General features: G+C 41.6%; 1 protein-coding gene across 1 annotated transcript in view; it reads left to right on the forward strand.

Moving 5' to 3' along the window:
- Positions 1–24,266, forward strand: part of LOC124280125 (multiple epidermal growth factor-like domains protein 6) — a 273,391-nt gene that overhangs the window by 230,704 nt on the left and 18,421 nt on the right. Inside the window, 18 exon segments of the mRNA XM_046716015.1 lie at positions 502–834; positions 1,084–1,270; positions 2,408–2,533; positions 5,278–5,406; positions 6,640–6,768; positions 7,735–7,863; positions 8,262–8,599; positions 8,601–8,649; positions 10,101–10,229; positions 11,111–11,239; positions 11,671–11,799; positions 12,261–12,389; positions 12,764–12,886; positions 12,888–12,893; positions 16,222–16,320; positions 17,898–17,912; positions 20,729–20,986; positions 23,149–23,403. Coding sequence (XP_046571971.1) covers positions 502–834; positions 1,084–1,270; positions 2,408–2,533; positions 5,278–5,406; positions 6,640–6,768; positions 7,735–7,863; positions 8,262–8,599; positions 8,601–8,649; positions 10,101–10,229; positions 11,111–11,239; positions 11,671–11,799; positions 12,261–12,389; positions 12,764–12,886; positions 12,888–12,893; positions 16,222–16,320; positions 17,898–17,912; positions 20,729–20,986; positions 23,149–23,403 — 2,692 coding nt within the window.

Below are 24,266 nucleotides of genomic sequence, written 5' to 3' on the forward strand. Positions count from 1 at the left end.
AGGTGGTAGAGAGGTATAAAATTACCTGTTACAAGACTTGTCCAGAGTTAGGTGGTACAAAGGGATAAAATTACCTGTAACAAGTCTTTTCTAGAGGAAGGTGGTACAAAGGTATAAAATTACCTGTTACAAGACTTGTCCAGAGTTAGGTGGTGCAAAGGTATAAAATTACCTGTAACAAGTCTTTTCTAGAGGAAGGTGGTACAAAGGTATAAAATTACCTGTTACAAGACTTGTCCAGAGTTTGGTGGTACAAAGGTATAAAATTACCTGTAACAAGTCTTTTCTAGAGGAAGGTGGTATGAAGGTATAAAATTACCTGTAACAAGTCTTTTCTAGAGGTAGGTGGTACAGAAGTATCCGCATCCTACAGAGGTCGGGCTACATGTCCATGTGAACTACAGTGTCATTTAGTTGCATTGATTATAGTACTTATAGTATCAAAAATGTTTTAAAATCAGGATCATTGGAACTCTTCCTGCATCACTGATATATTTCCAGGGTAACTATGGCGATGGCTGCAACAGGATGTGTACCTGCGAGAACAGCGGCACCTGTGACCATGTGACAGGCAAGTGCCTCTGTCCACCAGGGGTCGCTGGTGACCGATGCGAAGATGGCTGCCCACCAGGATACTTCGGTGAAAGATGTGACAAGATGTGCCCCAAGCCCTGCACCAACGGCTACTGCAACCGCGTATTTGGCTACTGCGAGTGCGACCCTGGCACGTACGGTCCCGCCTGCAACCAGCCCTGCCCTTCTTTCACCTGGGGATCCAACTGTGTGGAGCAGTGTAACTGCAACACTGAGAACACCAAGAAGTGTGACCCAGAGGTACGTCATGTCATCCTGAAATTACTCAGGCAAAACCAAATAAAGAGCATGAGTGAGTGAGTGGTTTTACCATTTTTAGCAATATCACAGTGGGGAACACCAGAAATGGGCTTCTCACATTACATACCCAGTAGCGGAATCGAACTTGCGTCTTTGTCAAGACGAGCAAACACTTTTACCACTTGTACTCACCAAACCAATCAAAATAACTCTATTGTATAATTATCCGTAACGCCTCCTCATCCACAGACTGGCGACTGCTACTGTAAGCCTGGCTACCATGGGGACAGATGTGACTTCCAGTGCCCACAAGACCGTTATGGACCTAGTTGCAGTAAGAAGTGTGACTGCCCTGCGGACACTAAGTGCAACCACGTGACTGGCTACTGTCTGCGAGACTGCCCCTCCGGATGGTTTGGCCAGCGCTGTGATGAACGTGAGTACACACATACAGTTTGCCATTGTTACATTCATTATACAAATTGTGTCTTTAATACAGGATTTTATTGACACGTATTGAATTCATCTACTGTATGCCTTTATGTGATTTCTGTTGTGTGATATACTGTTGGTAGCAAGTATTCACAGATTGAAATATTATAGGATATTATTTTTTGTTGTTTTCAATAATAATAATAATAATAATAATAATCAACATATTGTGAATTTTAATATATATATTTTAAAAAGAAATATTTTCCTGATTTATTTCTTTTCTTGTGGCTAAACGTCTTATGGAAGATTTACAGAGGGTATTTGTTTGCACATTTAATAAATCAGAAAGCATTTGGAATTGAATACAGTGAATAGAAGTGGTAACTTGCTTAATCACAGACACCTTTGACAACACATTAACACCAGAGGTGCACACAAGTTCCCTCTGACTAGTTACATCTGTGACTCTAGTATCCTAAAGCATGCATTCTCAAACTAAAGCTTACTGTAGTTAAATTTTTTACCTCTCTTCTTCATCTTCAGTTTTCTTTTGTTTTACCATATTTATTTCTCACTGTCAGTTTGAGTGTGTAGTTGTATGCATCATGAGACTTAGCTGGCTGTAGCTAGTAAAAATCTGCCACCATACAGCTGGAATATTGCCGACTAAACAACAAAAACAAACTAGCAAAACATCACTAACAAATATATCAACTGAAATCAACAGAAGTTAAAAGAGGCTGAGATCCTATTTATCATACTTAATACCCCTCCAACTTGTTCAGTTTGTAAACAGTAATTCACCAGTGTCTTGTGTACAGCTAAACAGCTTCAGTGACAGAGATTTGTAATGTCATTTGATTGATGGCTTCACAATGGTCTGAAAAGCAAAAGCATTGTGCTGCAAATTCTTAAGACATGTCACCCAATGGCAACCAGTATAGACAGATTTTGGCTGAGTGAACACATAAAAGTTATTAACACTTTTATTCTCAGTAGCAGGACCACAGTCAAGTATTGTGACAGTGTACACATCATGTCTCAAGTGCAATAACTCCAACTGACAGTGCTCTTAGATCTGATCCATTTAGAGTTATCCCCCCTTTCTTTTCCTGGCATGCTCTGTTCCCGCTTGCAGCATGTCCTGCAGGCAAACATGGGGAGAACTGTTTGCTGGCGTGTGACTGCGGGGGCAGTCTGTGTGACCCCGAGACTGGCGTGTGTTCGTGCAAGGCTGGTAAAACGGGCAAGAAATGCCAAGAACGTGAGTTACACATGGAGGCTGATATGAAATGAGAACAGGGAGTGGGTCTTGTTCAAAATATTGTGAAATAATGGGTAGTGATGAATAATTTTGTCCTCATCCCATTACTCCAATAATGCGTGTTGGTCTCCCTGTGGGGATTCAAAGCAGAGATTTTTACTCAGACAGAATATGAATAGGGAAGGATTGGTCCCCAGCGCTGATTGCTTGTTTCCCTGTAGAGGTCAGAGTAAGTCCCAAATACCCAAGGATCCCAAATACCCAAGGATGTTCTCCATGTCTCAGGACCAAGTGGGTCCCATACCAAGGATGTCTCACCCCACGATGTGTGTGGTGGTCCAGGACACAGTAGGTCCCAAATACCCAAGGATGTCTCCACCCCACGATGTCTCTGTGTGGTGGTCCAGGACACATGGTAGGTCCCAAATACCCAAGGATGTCTCCACCCCATGATGTCTCTGTGTGGTGGTCCAGGCCACAGTAGGTCCCAAATACCCAAGGATGTCTCCACCCCCGATGTCTCTGTGTGGTGGTCCAGGCCACAGTGGTCCAAGGACACAGTATGTCTCCACCCAAATGTCTCTGTGTGGTGGTCCAGGACACAGTAGGTCCCAAATACCCAAGGATGTCTCCACCTCACGATGTCTCTGTGTGGTGGTCCAGGACCACAGTAGGTCCCAAATACCCAAGGATGTCTCCACCCAGGACACCCGATGTCCCAAATCCAAGGATGTGGTGGTCCTGTGTGGTGGTCCAGGCACAGTACCAAGGATGTCTCCACCCCGATGTCTCTGTGTGGTGGTCCAGGACACAGTAGGTCCCAAATACCCAAGGATGTCTCCACCCTACGATGTCTCTGTGTGGTGGTCCAGGACACAGTAGGTCCCAAATACCCAAGGATGTCTCCACAGTAGGTCCCACGATGTTTCTCGATGTCTGTGTGGTGGTCCAGGACACACAGTCCCAGGTCCCAAGGATGTCTCCACCCCACGATGTCCAAGGATGTCTCCACCCAAGGATGTCTCCACCCCACGATGTCTCTGTGTGGTGGTCCAGGCCACAGTAGGTCCCAAATCCCAAGGATGTCTCCCACCCGATGATGTCTCTGTGTGGTGGTCCAGGATGTCCCAAATCAAGGATGTCTCCACCCCATGATGTCTCTGTGTGGTGGTCCAGGCCACAGTAGGTCCCAAATACCCAAGGATGTCTCCACCCCCGATGTCTCTGTGTGGTGGTCCAGGCCACAGTAGGTCCCAAATACCCAAGGATGTCTCCACCCCACGATGTCTCTGTGTGGTGGTCCAGGCCACAGTAGGTCCCAAATACCCAAGGATGTCTTCCACCCCACGATGTCTCTGTGTGGTGGTCCAGGACACAGTAGGTCCCAAATACCCAAGGATGTCTCCACCCTACGATGTCTCTGTGTGGTGGTCCAGGCCACAGTAGGTCCCAAATACCCAAGGATGTCTCCACCCCACGATGTCTCTGTGTGGTGGTCCAGGCCACAGTAGGTCCCAAATACCTTATGATGTCTCAACCCCACAATGTCTCTATGTGGTGGTCCAGGACACAGTAGGTCCCAAATACCCAAGGATGTCTCCACCCCATGATGTCTCTGTGTGGTGGTCCAGGCCACAGTGATCAAATACCCATGAGATGTAGCACCCTCTTTTCCTCATGTCTCACCTGACTGTGGTGTACCCCTTTCACTCAGCATGTATCCAAGCATGACAACTGTCTTCTAGTTTCTAGCAGCAGTGTAGAATAGCTGCTCTCAAACACACTAGACCAGACATCTTTAGTTTAGTTAACTAGTGTGAATATTAATTTTTTGCGTTTGATACTAATCCACCAGATACGATGATGTGGGGGGTCAATAGGTACAATGGTGTGTTAACAAAGTTATTTCTTTTCTGGAATAGTTATGATTCTGCCATGTTCACTCACCTGGATGATACGTTTGGCACCACATTAATATAATGTCTGACCATTATTTGTCAATGCTGAAAATCAGGCATACACAAACATCGTAACGATACATTGTGAAAAAAATCTAAGTTATTCCATGGCAGATAGGGGCGGTGGGGTAGCCTAGTGGTTAAGCGTTGGCTCTTCACGCCGAAAACCCGGGTTCGAATCCCCACATGGGTACAATGTTTGAAGCCCATTTCTGGTGTCCCCCGCCGTGATGTTGCTGGAATGTTGCTAAAAGCGGCGTAAAACCAAACTCAGTCAGTCAGTCAGCCATGGCAGATATTGACTAACAAAGCAGTTGTTTTTTAGTTCTGTCTCCAAAAACCAAAAACAAATAAGTTCCTACTAGTGTTCCTGATTGGCTGAGAACAGAACGGGCATGTGTGGCATAATTGTACTGAACGTCAGTAATTTATTTGTTGATGCACTGCAATCATAGTATGACTTAGCTTTGTGTGTAGATTAACAATAGAACTAGACCACTTATAAAGGTCATGGTAGAAACCTTGAAGTAGACCAGGGCCCCGTTCCTCAAAGCGATCATAGAGCTAAGATGATTGTAACTCCCATACTTTAACATAGGCTTACGACTGTCGTAGCGCTACGATCGCTTTGAGGAACGGGGCCCTGACGTAGCTTCACATAAAGGAGTACTTGCGATTATGGTAAGTCGATGTACTACACGCCTTACAATAGTTACCTCACCATACATCATTGCACTATGTTCCTGTGTGTGCACTTGTGTGACTGTATGTTCTGCCTGTTTTCAGCATGCCCAGATGGAAGCTGGGGCATCAACTGTGGCAAAAAGTGCAGCTGCGAGAACGGCGCCACCTGTGACACTGTGTCGGGCGAGTGCATCTGCCGCGCTGGCTGGTACGGACCTCACTGTCGCGAAGGTAACATCAACTCTATACTATGAGCAATTGCTGCCATTGAAACAGAATGCTTCAGTAGCATTTATTTTACAGGGTTCCGATCCGCAAAGCGTATAGTTTATCATAGACCTACAAATGTCGTAGCGCTACGATTGCTTTGTGGATTAAGACCCTGGTTTGTCAACTGTTGGATGGTTTCGTGTGTCGCTATATATAGTTACATAGTATTGAAGCAAATTTTTTCCTGAAATTATATTTGACAAAATCCTCACAATGCCTGTGTTACATTTTGTGTTCAACACAAAACAACAAATGGCAGATTTCTAAAGGAAAAACATATCAATTTCATTTTGAGGGAATGCGGGATAATATTACCTTTAAATTTAAATGTCTTTAATATAACAACCATATCTTAATTATTTGTGTGCATATGAAGTTTTTAATGTTGGCTTTTTCATATAGCATGTAGTGTTTAAAATTGCAAACATTAATGTGTGCGTGATTGCCTATAATTCATGAAAATATGAAAAACCAAACTCAGTCAGTTTAAGTCTTAAACCATGCTTGTTGTAATGGTGTGACTATATAGAATCAGGTGGTCAATCATGTCATTATATTGCCTATACACTTCATAGATTGATGCTGATGATATAAAGTTCACTGCATTGTCTGGTAATAGACTCAATTATTTACATGACTACCATCGCATTACAATTAGAATGATGCTGAGTGCATCTTAAAACAACATGTTTGTAATGGTCGTAGGACTCAGATTACAGACCACCATCATACAGCTGAGATAGTTGTAAGTTAATGTTAATGTATGGCATGTTTATATATCAGGAGCTAAAAAGCTTCAAAATCTAGGCCCAGGATATTAAGCAACCTTCCGTGTAATACCATTTTTATTAAACAAATTCGTTTGATACCAAATCTTTCACGTGCTTAATAAAAATGGTATTACACAGAAGTGAGTTTAGTATTCTGTTTATTACTTTACAATATGAATTGATAGAAACTGCCTACAGTGTGATGACTCAGCTGTCCGCATGTCTAATACCATTGAGACAGAAGTAATAGCATTGTGACTTCAATATCTTACACCTTGAGGTTGACTGAAGACTCAGATACTCATCTGGTATGAAATCAACACGTAACACCAAGACCATGGTGTCCATGAGCTATACATGAAACACTGCTGTGTGCATGAATTATACAAATCTGTCAATCATCATCTATGTGTTTTATATGCAGGGTGTCCTAAAGGCCGATTTGGAGACCAGTGCATGAGTCGATGCATGTGCGAGAACAACGGCACCTGTGATTCGGAGGATGGGCGATGCACGTGTAAACCAGGATGGACTGGACAGATCTGTGACAGAGGTTTGAACATGCTCCCATCATGACATCTTACTCCCATCCTCCTTCACTGCTATCATTACATCCTGATATTTGCCGTGAAACCTGGTTGACCATTCCAATACATTATCAGTGTTCAGAGACAACTCTGTTGATGCTCACATGGCGTCACCATAAGGCTGGAATATTGCTGAGTGCAGCTTAAAACCAAACCCACTCACTCACTTACATGGAGTGAGTGAGTTAAGTTTTACTCCACTTTTAGCATTATTCCAGCAATATCATGGTGGGTATATGTAACAAAAACTGAACACCTGGATGATGACAGAATCTATCAGAACCATGAAGTTCTAGCTTCTTAAAGGACTATTTGAGATATGGTGGTTGATGTTTCTCTGTGCCTGTACTGCTTCCGATGAAGAAGAGCCATGTGACTTTATATATCTGGTGATGTTTCCTCAGTACAGATTGTTTCCTCAGTGTATTTAATGATCTACATCTGACCTGGTTATATCTCTTTATTATTACATGTATAATTGAAATGATGTTTATATACAGTGAGCTTATTTATGATGACTTTGAATGACCTCAGTTGTTTCACCTAATGAATGAACTCAAAATTAATCGATTTGTGACCTTATTCATACTTGCTTAGAATTATCTTGATCTTAATTGCTTATATCTCTAAGCTTTTATTGAAATAACTCAGAATGACCTTGACTGAAATGACCTGTATATGTAATGTCTTTTGCACTGACCTTGAATGACCTTGATTGTAACTACCTATATATATCATATTGACCTTTGATGCAGTGACCTTTTCTGCAATGACCCTATTGAAAGTGACCTAGAATGACCTTGATTGTAATTACCTATGTATGTAATGACCCTTTTGAAAATAGACTCGTATGACCTTCAGTCACGCTGTGTACTCGCCTGCATGATAATCTCAGTCCTGTGATTGTAATGCATGTGTTCTTACCCGATCAGCCTGTCCCCCCGGCACGTTCGGAGAAAACTGCTTCCGGAAGTGCTACTGTCGGAACAGTGCTGAATGTGACCCAGAGACTGGGGAGTGCCTCTGTACCCCTGGATGGAAAGGTGTTGGGTGCGATGAGAGTAAGAGAACTTCTGTCAAGATCCTGTCTATCACTCCCTATTTCAGTCACACCATTATGTGAAAATGTATCAAATTTGATGCCACTTTCTTATGATACTTCCATGTTTTATGTAAAATTTTCATCTTTTGTTCTTTTGAGTCAACAGGGTCAAATTACAAATCCTCATGTTCCATGCTATGTTGTCCCTAAATTCTTCTGTATATTAATGTGCAGAAGTGTGTATTATCTGCCCGTAGTAACCATAGGCAATAATAGTATGTTGAATATATGCCCTTAGTGCCCCAGTTTATCTGTGTTTGAAAGTGTGTACCAATGTAGTGAAATCTGATTAAATGTTTAATATGCTGATGTCCCAGTGACTCGATGGCGATTCTTTTATGTGACATCATGTTTCAGAGTGCCCAACTGGTACCTACGGTGCTGGTTGTCTTGAACGATGTCGCTGTCTGAATGGTGCCTCATGTGATCACATCTCCGGTGTGTGCTTCTGCTCTGCTGGGTGGCGTGGGAGGTTTTGTGGGAAGGCTTGTCCGGAGGGATTCTTCGGGCAGGAATGTCAGAGCATCTGTAACTGTCCCCGCAGTACGGAGTGTGATCACGTGACCGGACACTGTGCATGTGCAGCTGGCTTCAACGGAGGCGAGTGCGACCAGCCTTGTCCATTTGGGATGTTCGGACCCAACTGTGACCAACATTGTAGCTGTGATAATGGAGCTCCATGTGACCCTGTTTCCCGGGACTTGTCAGTGTAGGCCGGGATGGAAGGGTGCCCGATGTGAAGAAGGTTTGTGATTTATTGGTTTACACTGATTGGTTGGTAGATGTGAGACTGGAATTTACTGTTCGTTCACTTCAAACATGATTAGTCGGTAGACATTAGGCTTTTGTTGACAATCAACTCACTTAAACAATGACTGGCCAGTAGATATGAGATTTTGTATCTGTTGTCCCCTCACCCCTGTCGCACGGTGGTTGAGCAATCTAAGGCGCCACCGCGTGTAAAAACCTTGGAGTCAATTTTGTGTGCAGACTCTTTCAGTGTTGTCACAACCCCTAGTGTACAGTACACAACCCTGTGCACTTAAAGGAATCCACGATTTCGTTGGTAAATGACCAGATGGTGGCCACGTGAATATGTGCAAACACCTTGTTGCTGGTACAGCGACATGCAGTAAACTTGGACAAAGTACTGTGACTATGTATCCCAGTCCACCCAGCTGTGAATGGGTACCTCGTAAGGATAGGAAAGCCACATTAACTTGGTGTGCCTAAATGGCTGCAAGAGTTGTATGATCCCCAGGGAGTTGAGATTGAAAAATATTATGTGCCTTTGAAATTGACATCCAATGATCGAAGGAAAAACAAGCGCGTTTGAGCAGCTGAGCGGAGCTGGATATTAGCGCGCTATACAAATGTCATATAATATACTTCAACAGCAACAGTAGGATGTGTGAGATTCACACACTTAGGACAATACAAAATAATTTAAATACAGAAGCACACAAAGGCAAAGATATCTTTCTCATAAAATGTTTTACTGAAAATGATCACTGTTTAAGAGTTTTAGTCACTCAATGAAATAATTCTGGAGTTAGTTTGAATGATCTGTTATATTTATCAGATAGCGTCAAATTACATCCATGTTTATTGACAGGATCATTCAGACATCAGTTTCTGAATTTAGTCAAGTTTTTGTCCATGTTTATTGAGCAGACATTGCATTAAAAAAGATGTTCTTACTGGTTGACCACATTTTGATTAGATCATTATATCTCTGAACTGGTTTATCGATATCACTGTCCATTATGTGATCAATATTCTGACCCCATCATGTTTCTCAATTTCAAGGTCAATGAGAGCATGTCTAAATAGATAGTTGTTGGGGATTGCTGACCTGGGTTCAAGGCAGACACTCAATCATGATCCGTGAGATCCTTATCATATCCTTGAAGAATGACTGACTATATAATAAGCTACTAATACACAACTCATTCTTGTGGTATTCTAATCCAAGCTGTGGAGCCTGCTTGATTTTATTTTTCCAATACCAGATCATCTTGCCAAGCTTTTCAGATTGTTTATCAGATCAACATCACTGTCCATTGTGTGATGAATGTTCCTGTCCATGTCAATATTCCATGTGAAGATCAATGACATCGTGGTTTGCAGTAGTTTTCCCTTCAAATGAAGTAGGAAGAGTCTGTGATGTATAACTACGATATATTTCTCCTGCAGCCTGTCCCGAGGGCATGTATGGCGAGAACTGCATGCTGCGCTGCTTCTGTTTACATGAGGGGACGTGCAACCACATCGACGGCAAGTGCAATTGTCCTGATGGGTGGACCGGAACTGCCTGTGAGAGAGGTAAGAGTCTGTCTATTGTGTCAACTGAAGAAGCCAATACTCTGTAACAAGGAGCCACTTGCCAGCCATATTTGCTTAGGTCTCATGACTTTATGTATACATCTTTGGCATATCAGAAGTTGGGAAGTAAAATATTGACAAAGTTTATGGACAGCAGCTTCTTTTTGTTTCAGGATAAGATATTCCGATATGTTTTCGTTACGTTCCTGCTTGACAACGGTACAAGAATCTGTATCGAAGTGTTACACTCACAAAATAAAAGAAGTTGTTATCCATAAAATTTGTCAGTATTCTGTGTATACATATGCAGGAGCAAACATACAAGTAAATGGCCAAATCTGAATAATAACCTCATGTTCCTTTCCAAACTGTGTAGTTACTATATGGCTGAAATATTGCCGAGGTGACGTTAAATTTAACTCACTCACTCACTCCAAACTGTGTAAAATAGGGGGAAAAGATGGCTTTTGAAAATAAATTATCCGTTGCTAAGGAAGTGTTTCGTGCAGATGAACACACCATGATGATAATATCGGGCACACTGCATTCTAGTGAAGCAGTCACATGACCATAATTCTGTCACATGACTATTTCTCCTCAGTATCGTCTCAGTCCACCTGTAGGGATTCTAGGAATTTAGGTCCCCAGCAATGAAATCGTTTTGATAGTCAGACTCAGAAACTTGGTTGTTTGTGTTTCATCATATACCAAAGGAATGACCATAATATCAATCACTGGATTGTCTGGTCTATACTTGATTATTTACATTGCACTGCCAAATGGCTGAAATATTGCAGGGTGCAACAGTAAATAGACACATAAACAGATCTGTCACCTTCATGATTTTGTCATGACTCTATCCCATGATGCTCTACTTCCAGCATGTGACCAGGGCTTCCACGGCCCCAACTGTGAGCTTCCCTGTGACTGCCTCAACAGCAAGACATGCAACAGGTTCAGTGGGAAATGTAAATGTGAGCCTGGATTTATCGGGGCTAAGTGTAATGAAAGTAAGTAAACAGTACCTCTAAATCTTGTAAACAACATCGCCACGATATGGCTGAAACATTGCCGATGTGACGTTTAATATTAACTCACTCACTTGTAACAAACATCACAGGCTTCTTATGTTTCTTGTTTCTTTCTCGATATATAAAAAAAGTTTATTTGAGTTCACGAAAAAATATATTTACGTGTTAAGAAGAACATTTTCAGGGTGGTATCTGGACATGCTTTATTGCGTCTTTTACACAAATAAAAACTGATGACCCCAAAATTTGCCAGGACCGTTGCTGACTGAAGGCAAAAGACAATCCTTGTGGTCTTGAATGCAAGCCAAAACATGAATTCATCAATTAGACTTATAATTACTCTGTATCATTGTCCGTTATCAGGGCAGGGTACAACCCTCCATTGCTACACAATGACCTTGACCTTGCAGCATGCCAGGAGGGCTTCTTCGGTGAGGGCTGCTCGATGAGTTGTGAGTGTGAGAACGATGCTGTGTGTGACCCAGTCACAGGGATGTGCCAGTGTGGTCTGGGCTGGATCGGACGCACGTGTGACAAGCGTAAGTCTGCCGGGTACCCAGTATACAGAAGAAAACTGATATAGCTAGTCATTAAATTATAGTTTTATGTAACTTGCATGTGTTTTTACATATACTGTGTTGGATACAATGTTGATATCATCCAGGGGGCAGTGGGGTAGCCTAGTGGCTAAAGCATCCGGTCGTCACGTCACAGGTTCGATTCCCCACATGGGTACAATGTGAAGCCCAATTCTGGTGTCCCCCACTGTGATATTGCTGGAATATTGCTAAACGTGACATAAAACCATACTCACTCGATGATATCTTCCAGCTGGTAGTTATCTCCCTTACATCAACTCCAATATTTGACAACACAAAAGAAAGGGAATGAACACCTTTTTATGTGCGAATGTAAAAACTAGGTATTTACAGAAGAGACAATAGTATTTGTTCTTGATTGAGTAAGATTCATCTTTTACATGTGTTTTTGTGATATTTAGCCTGTACACCTGGTTCCTATGGCAACCACTGCAAGGAGGTATGTGAGTGTGGGGAAGAGCAGCCTTGTTATCACGTGACCGGGGAGTGCAAGTGTCGGCCAGGATACATGGGCAGCGCCTGTGAGAAACGTGAGTGGCCATTGAAACTCAAGCAGATGATGAAAGACATTATTGTTAAAAAAAAATTCCATGATATTAGATGTTGTCGATACAGAATGTCAGCAAAATAATAAGGAATAAAAGTTCCCTTAACTTGCCATTCTATCAACCAGAAAAACACTGATATTATTGAAATAAAGTTCTCTCAATGTTGCCTTTCTATCAACCACATATATACCGATGTTATTAAAACGGTTTCTGTTTAAGAAATCCAAGGACATGTCAATCAACTCAAATCATTTGACTGTCAAGTGTCTACTTTGAATGTACTTCAAGAATGTCTGTCTATAGTGCTTCTATTTATATAGTAACTTTTGAGGACTTCTGCTGTTATTTTCTCCCAGGATGTCCCAAGGGTAACTTTGGTCCGGAGTGTCGAGGACGGTGCGAGTGTCATGGCGACATGGTCTGCCACCACATTACAGGGGAGTGCATGTGTCCCCCCTGGTCCAAAGGGCAGGGATTGCCGCAAAGGTAAACTCACAGTCACATGATCAGGTCACATGATCAAGTCACATGATCAGGATGATAACTAACTGCATCTGTTTGTTCATGCCATGAATGCAGTTTGCATGTCAGGGATTGTTGGCCTTGAGGTGTTAAGGGTTTATTGGCCTTGGGGGTTTGTTGGCCTTCTATTCTGTGACTATCACTGCAAGAACATTTCCATTGTCTGAAAATTAGACTTTTAAATGCAGCTAATTATCTCCCATTAACATCCTTAACCCATGGTATGGCTGATCCTTGTAATAACAATGGTTCCAAACTCAGCACTTTTACATTGACATAATGTTACCTAAGATTTTAGTGCCAGGAAAGCCCCAAAACCTGATGTTTCCAAGACATCTTGATGCATTGAATATGTTGAAGTCCCTGAAATTTGAAGTGCAAACAAAAAGGTCTTTTGCTTTGATGGTAATGCCAAAGGCAGTTACCTGTTTGTTTCTATCACCCACTGACTGTAGCTTAGGTGCTGGGTCTCCCAAAAATATGTCTTAATGTTGTAAGCTTGAAGTAGCAATCCCATAAGTATTCCCTAACAAGAAAACCCTGAAAAAGACATACCGGTAATTCCGTAGTTATGTCTACTCCGGCATCCTTAATGCTGCAATAGTTGTAAATCAGTGAGTATTAATGTCAAGTAGTCCTTGTAATGCCAGTATGGAAAAATTCTAAATTTATGGATCCTAGATACAAATAGAATGGCAGCCTATCTCAAGGACCCAGGCACTCTTCATTGTGAACACTATTAAGTACTCTTATGCCTATTTTAGGCACATCTGGGTCATAGGTAACAATACAATTGGAGCTTATCTCGAGAACCCCTTATTTTGGACACTGTTAAGAACCTTTTATACCTTTTATTTGACCCAACATCTAAATTTCCAGCCTGAGGGAGTAAGAGACACAAATTAATCAAACTGACAAAGGTTCGGGCTTCTGCTATGTTTGCCTGTTTTACAGTACATAACATATCTTGTGACAATTCTACTACTTACTGTAATGTTACTAAGTGTTTTACAGGTGCCCTTCAGTGGTTCTTATCACATGCTTTTGTTGCATGTTTAATCTATTTCCATCCACTGCCAGACATTGGTTAATGGATTCTGTCTAAAAATGAGGAATGATCTCACTCACTAATACTCTCTCCAACATCACTTGTGCACAGTTGTATGGATAATAGCACCTCTCACATTCAGGCATGTGCAACCTTTACTTCTACAATCTCAGCTCATTCAGTACTTAGATCACCATTAGTTAGATTGATGTGTCAAGACAGACCATGATATAGAACATGTAGTTTAATATAGCGTAACTTGAACACTTAATTCAAGATAAAACAGTGTCTGGAACTTTTTATTAATATAGTACTCATTCACACAAGTTTGGTCTGTATCTGAAATATTTATTTAAGTGTTGTCTGAAAGGAATTGTCTGTTGGTTCAAGTAAATTTTTATTATTGTATTTGTTTTATTCTTACAAGTAAAAATAATGTTTTTGGGAAGGGGATGAAATGAAAGAGTCCAATATTTCTGCATTTGTCCCATTTTTTAAATTCTTTTGAGGAAAAAGACAAAACTTCAAATATTCGTGTTATTCCATGATTATGTCCAGAAATATGTTTACAGACAAACTGTCAATGCAATCATATTTTCAATGATTATATTTGGGCCGAACTCTGACTGACAAATCCTTTTATCTGAAGAAAGCTACCATTACCTGGCAGACAGGTAGTGGCATTGTGAAGACTCTGTGAGAGGTTTGTACCTGCCGTACAGGTGTAACACTTGTTTCTGGTAACAGCATGTTATTCAGGACAAGTTCAGAAGAGCTGTTTATTTACAGCATCACAAAAGTTGACTGTTTGATCAGCTACAAATCTCTCATTCATGTAGATAAACATAATCTTAAGAGATTGACAAATACTTTTGACATATATATACAAGGAAAAAAACATAAGCACCACACACCATATATATATTTCAATATAAGATAGGAAAATTTGGAGGTTGTATCTTTTACCTGACAAATACAGATATTACTGTTAACAAAGTATGTGAAATACAGAAACCAACCACTAAATGTTTCATACCCCCTCGATGGCAATAGATGTTTGACAACCGTTTCATGTGTGTCCCCTGCTACTTGAATCAACAGGAGAAGTGTAGAGTGTTCTCAGCAGCATAACAACGTATGGTATGGATTTACAACTTCTTTATTATTTACAACACAACGTTTCTGGACGGCTTCTTGCCCCTTCGTCATTCACCTGATGACGTGGCAAGGAGTAGCCCAGAAACGTCATGTTGTAAATATTAATGAAGTTGTAAATCCATTCACCTGATGAAGAGGCAAGAAGAAGTCCAGAAACGTTGTGTTGTAAATAATAGATAAGTTGTAAATCCATACCATACGTTGTAATGTTCCTTCCAACTTCTAAATGCCCATCAAGCATCTATTCTCATCAGGCCTATCAGGGCAGTCTTGTCAGAGAACAGAAGTTGTATATTAAGCAATCTTTAGACAAGGAAAAGGTCATACATAGAAATTTCTAAAAGATAGATAGACTAATGGCTTTATGAAAATGTAGAATGGTGGTGCTTAACTTTTTTTCCTTGTGTATAGCTCACTAATGCTATGCTGCTGATGCTGCTAGAGGATGCTGCGTGTTGTGGACCCGTGTACAGCAGAGGTGCTGCAAAAAGTATAACACAGTTGAATATTTTCTTAATTTGATAAAACTGCTTTTATACGTATCAGTCAGGTCGTAGATGGTTCCTATGTATAGCCTGCATCAGAAGTAAATCCTACACACTAAAATCAAGCAGACCTCAAGCAGCACGGATCTTCACAAAACCTGATATTGTTTTGCTATTTGCTTGTAACAAAGAAACTGAGAGAAACAGCTTACTAACCACAGTGTCAGACCATCACAGGGTTCAAAATAAAACTAAATAAAATAAATGTGAAATTGATATTTATCCTTCAAAGGATATTCTTGAAAGTAAACCATTAATCCACATGTTCAGCACAAGCCACAGTCTACCATGTCTCGACTGACTGAAGGATGAATCAGATTCTGACATTCCTTACCAAAAGCTAGTGCATTCTATTGTCTGGATAACTGGGGTCACTCAGAAAGCCTTGTTTAACAAGAGATCTGTATTGTCTGTGTAAATGAGGTGTATCAGGCAGTCTGGACTATTTGGAAAATGTTTTATTTTAAACCCTTACTGAAGAGTTTCTCTCAGTTTCGCTGACTTTAGCCTTGTACTAATGGCGGGAGTGTTTGGCATGCAGCGCGGAGGCAGGGTAGGAAGCTGTTTAAGTATAAACTCGGTAGGAAGGGATGGAACAGGAAAACCAAGGACTTGGACGGCTTCTCTCCACTAGAAGCAGGTAACTATGGCAACTGATTGTGTATTTGTGTCATTTATCACTAGAGGTGAACTGCTGAAATTGTTCAAACTTGTAGAACTCTCCGCTTTCTGCCACTTCGCCTTTGGTCATCTTCAGAATTTGAATGATATGCAAATAGTTCTTCAGCTAAGATGATATGATGGTCAGCTTTGAATACTAGAGGTTGTTTGTAAGTAACACATATATTGATTAAATATAGCATTTACCCGGGACTCGTCATTTGGTATACATTACAGATACAGTATGTGTGATATGTACTATTCACATAATATGTGTGATATACACTACACACATATCTGTGATATACACTGCACACATAGTATGTGTGATATACACTGCACACGTGATATGTGTGATATACACTACACACATGATATGTTTTATATGTGTGATATACACTACACACGTGATGTGTGATATACACTACACACGTGATATGTGTGATATACACTGCACACATAGTATGTGTCATATACACTACACACATATCTGTGATATACACTACAGATGTGATATGTTTGATATACACTACACACATGATATGTGTGATATACACTGCACACGTGATATGTGTGATATACACTACACACGTTATATGTGTCATATACACTACACACATGATATCTGTGATATACACTACAGACGTGATATGTGTGATATACACTACACACATATCTGTGATATACACTACAGATGTGATATGTGTGATATACACTACACACGTGATATGTGTGATATACACTGCACACATGGCATGTGTCATATACACTACAAGGCACATGATATCTGTGATATACACTACAGACGTGATATGTGTGATATACACTACACACGTGATATGTGTGATATACACTGCACACATGGCATGTGTCATATACACTACACACATGATATCTGTGATATACACTACAGACGTGATATGTGTGATATACACTACACACATATCTGTGATATACCTTACAGACTTGATATGTGTGATATACACTACACACGTGATATGTGTGATATACACTGCACACATGGTTTGTGTCACATGCACTACACACATGATATCTGTGATATACACTACAGACGTGATATGTGTGATATACACTACACACATATCTGTGATATACACTACAGATGTGATATGTGTGATATACACTACACACATGCTATGTGTGATATTTCTCCATACCCATGCTACAGTCATATGGACATTTGTTAATCAAAACAATGTCCTTCAGTGTCATGCAGATTAGTGGGTTTCACTGTATATGATCAAGCCAGGGTAAGATTCATCTGTTTGTAGGTGACAAGCTGTAAGAGTACGCAACTGAAATGAAGTTTTTAAACTTTAAGTTTTAAGAATTATGAACTGAAACTGTTTCCTGTGCTATCCTGTCTATATGGTAAATTATTACCTCTGTAGTACCCTGGTTCTCAGCTACTTCTCTGTTTGTAGATATCTAACTGATCTCATGTAGACTAGTTGTCAACCACATAGTATCTTCTTGGTCTGAGTTGTCCACCATGTAGTATCTTCTTGGGCTAAGCTTGTTATTTCCTCCTGTAAGCCTCCTGGACTCTGGGTATGTATGGACAAGCGCTGTTGTACATTGTCACACAGTATAACAGTATTGTTGTACATTGTCAAACAGTATAACAGTATTGTTGTACATTGTTATATTTGAATGTGGTCATTATTGTCCCAGTATCACATATATCTGGTATATATCAAACCTGTATATCCTATATATCACCCTTATCTTCCCTCATCCCATGGAATATAACACCAGTATATCTACCTGGTTAAGGAAGACATCAAGGTACATTGTACAAAGCGATCTTAGCGATAAAGTGATGATAACTCCCATACTTTCACATAGACTTGCGACAATCTTGTTTTCTACATTGGTTCTCTGGTCTTCTTCCACCAATCATACAAAAACTGAGTTTAATAAAACTGAACTTCTCCGAAGTGAGAGATGATCTAGATTAGGGATTTGTTCTGAAGTTTTATGTTTGATAAAGAATTAAATTGCTTCGGCCAAGGGGTTATTGCTCTTAATGTTTTCTGTCTGACAAAATCAACTGATTCTCTATGTTACCGGTATGTATATTAACTAAACTAAGCAAAGATCTTATTTATACAACATGATCCTTGTCGCTGTTAGATAGTTAGCTCATCCTGCATCTAGTAACAGAAACCGTATTGCAATAAGATTGGCCCGTGAAGTGTTAATAGCTATGCTTTTGATTCTTATTGACAGCGTGTTCACATCACAAAGACTTCAACTTCTTAAATAAGATTTTTGTGGAGGGGGATAGGGCAGTGGGGGTTGTCTGAAAACCAGAGAAATAAAGTTTTTCTATTCTTCATTGAACTTTTGAACCTGTCCCTTAATGAAAACAAGGAGAAACTAAAGCAGTGGTAAATTTGTATGGATGGATATCTAGAAATCATGAAGAGCACCAGATGTTCCCAGAAAGAGTAAGCAGGCCTAGTGGTGGTTCCCACAACCAACAGTTACGTTGCAAATTAGAATATTCAAATGAGGAGTTACCTGAATAGGAGCTTAAGCCTTGAATATGCATGCTGTTTACAGTGATGCGTTTCTGTTACCTATATGTGTATATATAACCTATGTGATGTGTGGTATTATGTGATGTGCATAATTTGTTGTTTTTCATGCATGATTGTTTGTCAATATAACTATTGTTTATATATGGTTACACGTGGTCCTGTGCACAGATCACAAATTGTGTGAGGTTAAGCATCGTAAGTTGTGGAGAGTCCTTGGATATGTCACTGCATGCAGAGTTTCTAGGTTTTCCCTCTTACCGACTGACTGACTGACTGAGTTTGGTTTTACGCCGCTTTTAGCAATATTCCAGCAACATCACTGCAGGGGACACCAAAAATGGGCTTCACACATTGTACCCATGTGGGGATTCGAACCCGGGTCTTCGGGGTGACGAGCCAACGCTTTAACCACTAGGCTACCCCACCCCCCTTCCCTCTTACCGGGGGGCAGTGGGGTAGCCTAGTGGTGAATGTGGTCATTCATCACGCCACAGACCCGGGTTCGATTCCCCACATGGGTACAATGTGTGAAGCCCATTTCTAAAGTCTTTCGCTGTGTTATTGCTGGAATATTGCTAAAAGCGACATAAAACTAAAGTCACTACTGCACACTGAAGCACATGTAGTACATGTGGTGTCTCCTGAGGCAATGACCATGTTCCAAGTATGCCTCTGTCCACCTAGCAGGATGAGATGTTAATGTGACTGCTAACTTTCAAGTACCGGAAAACTAAGTGCTCACTGATCCACTGACTAGCGTGATAGTGTTAACACTGAGCCTCTACTTAGTTTGTCGTAATGTAAGGACAGACATTATTTTTATTATATAATGTATTTACCCACTGGTTTGTCTGAGCCAGTCCTGAACCCAATTGCAGTAACACTCACTGTTGGTGGTGAAACACTCACTCACTCACTGTACATAGTGCTGTAGTTGGCTGAAGCTGTTGGTGATGAAAACACTCACTCACTCACTCTATAGTGTTCCAGCAGGTTGTAGCTGTTGATGACGATGATGACTAACTCACTCACTCTCCTCAGGGGATGGTAGGGTAGCCAAGTGGCTAAAGTGTTCGCTCCTCACACCGTGGGCCTGGGTTCAATTCCAAATGGGGGTACAATGGGTGAAGCTCATTTCTGGTGTAGCCTCTGTGTGTTGCTGGAATATTGATAAAATTAACGTTAAACGCAACTCACTCACTCACCACACTGCCCACATGCAAATGGGGTTGTTGAGAATACAGCATTTATATGGCATATGTGGTTTCACGTAAATGCTCATGGAGTGTGCCATGATAGTCAGGTTTTACACAAGGACTGATGATGTTTTAAACACATGCATGATATTCAGGTTTTACACAAGGACTGATGATGATTTAAACACATGCATGATAGTCAGGTTTTGCACAAGGACTGATGATGTTTTATACTCATGCATGATAGTCAGGTTTTGCACAAGGACTGATGATGTTTTAAACACATGCATGATAGTCAGGTTTTGCACAAGGACTGATGATGTTTTAAACACATGCATGATATTGAGGTTTTACACAAGGACTGACAATGTTTTAAACACATGCATGATATTCAGGTTGTACACAAGGACTGACAATGTTTTAAACACATGCATGATAGTCAGGTTTTACACAAGGACTGACAATGTTTTAAACACATGCATGATATTCAGGTTTTACACAAGGACTGACAGTGTTTTAAACACATGCATGATAGTCAGGTTTTGCACAAGGACTGACAATGTTTTAAACACATGCATGATATTTATTGTACTGAGCACATGTTGATAGGAAGCTCACATTTCAGGTTGTGACGGCAAACAGTTCGGGCCAGAATGTAAACAATTGTGCCAGTGTTTGAATGGTGGTTTGTGCAACAACATAACTGGCGAATGCACATGCCAGGATGGATACATCGGACCTACATGTGCTCATCGCTGCCCGGAGAACAGATATGGAGAACAGTGTTCCAAGATCTGCCGCTGTCAGAACGGCGCCCGCTGTAACAAGAGATCTGGGAAGTGCAAGTGCCCTGCAGGATATAAAGGCGAACAGTGCCAGGAAGGTGGGTGGTCTTCTACTGTAAACAGTGCCAGGAAGGTGGGTGGTCTTCTACTGTAAACAGTACCAGGAAGGTGGGTGGTCTTCTACTGTAAACAGTGCCAGGAAGGTGGGTGGTCTTCTACTGTAAACAGTGCCAGGAAGGTGGGTGGTCTTCTACTGTAAACAGTGCCAGGAAGGTGGGTGGTCTTCTACTGTAAACAGTGCCAGGAAGGTGGGTGGTCTTCTACTGTAAACAGTGCCAGGAAGGTGGGTGGTCTTCTACTGTAAACAGTGCCAGGAAGGTGGGTGGTCTTCTACTGTAAACAGTGCCAGGAAGGTGGGTGGTCTTACCTGTAAACAGTGCCAGGAAGGTGGGTGGTCTTCTGTAAACAGTGCCAGGAAGGTGGGTGGTGGGTTCTACTGTAAACAGTGCCAGGAAGGTGGGTGGTCTACTGTAAACAGTACTGTAAACAGTGCCAGGAAGGTGGGTGTCCAGGAAGGTGGAAGGTGGGTGGTCTTCTACTGTAAAAACAGTGCCAGGAAGGTGGGTGGTCTTCTACTGTAAACAGTGCCAGGAAGGTGGGTGGTCTTCTACTGTAAACAGTGCCAGGAAGGTGGGTGGTCTTCTACTGTAAACAGTGCCAGGAAGGTGGGTGGTCTTCTACTGTAAACAGTGCCAGGAAGGTGGGTGGTCTTCTACTGTAAACAGTGCCAGGAAGGTGGGTGGTCTTCTACTGTAAACAGTGCCAGGAAGGTGGGTGGTCTTCTACTGTAAACAGTGCCAGGAAGGTGGGTGGTCTTCTACTGTAAACAGTGCCAGGAAGGTGGGTGGTCTTCTACTGTAAACAGTGCCAGGAAGGTGGGTGGTCTTCTACTGTAAACAGTGCCAGGAAGGTGGGTGGTCTTCTACTGTAAACAGTGCCAGGAAGGTGGGTGGTCTTCTACTGTAAACAGTGCCAGGAAGGTGGGTGGTCTTCTACTGTAAACAGTGCCAGGAAGGTGGGTGGTCTTCTACTGTAAACAGTGCCAGGAAGGTGGGTGGTAAAACAGTGCCAGGAAGGTGGGTGGTCTTCTACTGTAAACAGTGCCAGGAAGGTGGGTGGTCTTCTACTGTAAACAGTGCCAGGAAGGTGGGTGGTCTTCTACTGTAAAACACAGGAAGGTGGGTGGTCTTCCACTGTAAACAGTGCCAGGAAGGTGGGTGGTCTTCTACTGTAAACAGTGCCAGGAAGGTGGGTGGTCTTCTACTGTAAACAGTGCCAGGAAGGTGGGTGGTCTTCTACTGTAAACAGTGCCAGGAAGGTGGGTGGTCTTCTACTGTAAACAGTGCCAGGAAGGTGGGTGGTCTTCTACTGTAAACAGTGCCAGGAAGGTGGGTGGTCTTCTACTGTAAACAGTGCCAGGAAGGTGGGTGGTCTTCTACTGTAAACAGTGCCAGGAAGTCTTCTACTGTAAACAGTGCCAGGAAGGTGGGTGGTCTTCTACTGTAAACAGTGCCAGGAAGGTGGGTGGTCTTCTACTGTAAACAGTGCCAGGAAGGTGGGTGGTCTTCTACTGTAAACAGTACCAGGAAGGTGGGTGGTCTTCTACTGTAAACAGCAGGTGGGGTAGCCAAGTGGTTATTGCGTTCGCTCATCATGCTGAAGTCAAGTCCCGACATGGGTACAATGTGTGAAGCCCATTTCTGGTGTTCCCCACCATGATATTACTGGAATACTGCAAAAAGCAGAGTTAAACCATACTTACTGGCTCCATCAACTCCAGTATTTGACAACACAAAAGAAAGTGAATGAACAAATGAACGCCTTTTATGTGTGAATATTGCTAAAAGTGGTGTAAAACCCAACTCACTCACGCACTCAACTGTGAACACAGACAAACTATGTACATTGATGCAGATGTTTTGCAAAGAAGTGGGTGTCAAAGATTGTATTGCTCTTGAGATAGAACAATTACAGCATTCACGGTATAATGTTTTCTTTTAGGGTAAAATTTATTGTTATTTGAAATTATGATTTAATTGTATGTCTTTTTGTATATCAACATTATTAGTAAGCTCAGAAAAAAGAGGGGCGCACTGTTTTTGATTTTATACAACAGTATGTTACTCTCTTCATCCAGATGTAAGGATTGTTTTCAAGGGGTGATGATGGTTGTGTGTATCATGTTGTCGCTGTGTTTCAGCCTGCACATACGGCATGTACGGTGAAGGCTGCTCCATGAAGTGCAACTGCATCCACGGCGTCTGCAACCATGAGACCGGAGAATGTCGATGTGCCCTGGGTTGGATGGGCCCTAAGTGTAACGACCAGTGTGAGAGCGGACGGTTTGGTCCCAACTGTAACCACACATGTACCTGCCAGAACGGGGCAGCCTGCGACCCAGTCACCGGCTGCTGCCATTGTAAAGATGGCTTTTATGGACAAAACTGTGACCTAGGTAACACCTGGAAACTTCATCCATAATTGACAAACTTTATGGATAACAACTTCTTTATTACGAGAGTGCAATGTTTTGATACAGATTCTTGTACCGTACTCTCGTAATAAAGACATTGTTATCCCTACAGTTTGTCAATTTTGTACTTCCCAGCTTCTAAAATGCCACTCAAAGAAGTTCATCCATAATTACCTGTACTTTGAATGTTATGGTATATTCCTGAGACATAATGTGTACTGGTAATGTGTGAGTTAAGTATTAGTTGAGGATCCAAAATTAGCCACATTTCCTGTTGAAATGGTTTTGATATGTTGAAATCAATATTGTTCACATGCTAATCCTCTTACAATGCAATGAAACAATAAATGGTTCTTAGAGTCACTTGATGACAGAGGTATTCAGACACTTGTTTTGAAATATTCCAGAATGTCTCTCTATGTCTCTCTGCCTCTTCATCTTGCTCAGTTTCCCTAATTGTATCTCAGACTCTCCATCCTGTTCAGTTTCTCTGGGGCGGTGGGGTAGCCTAGTGGTTAAAGCATTCGCTCGTCACGCCGAAGGCCCGGGTTCGATTCCCCACATGGGTACAATTTGTGAAGCCCATTTCTGGTGTCCCCCGCCTTGATATTGCTGGAATATTGCTAAAAATGGCATAAAACCATACTCAGTCAGTCAGTCAGTTTCTCTAATTGCCTCTGCCTGTCTCTCAGTGTCTCTTTATCTCATGTATGTCTTATTGTGTCTCTCCGTTCTCATCATGTCTTCTGTATGTGGACCTGTTTCTCATTACCATCTCTCCATGTCTCTCTATGTCTCTCTGTTTCACCAAGTTTCTGTTTGTGATGATATCTGTCCATGTCTCA

This window comes from Haliotis rubra, unplaced genomic scaffold (assembly GCF_003918875.1).
Source record: "Haliotis rubra isolate DU_JTF1 unplaced genomic scaffold, ASM391887v1 Scf260, whole genome shotgun sequence".
In the NCBI taxonomy this organism is placed as follows: domain Eukaryota; kingdom Metazoa; phylum Mollusca; class Gastropoda; order Lepetellida; family Haliotidae; genus Haliotis; species Haliotis rubra.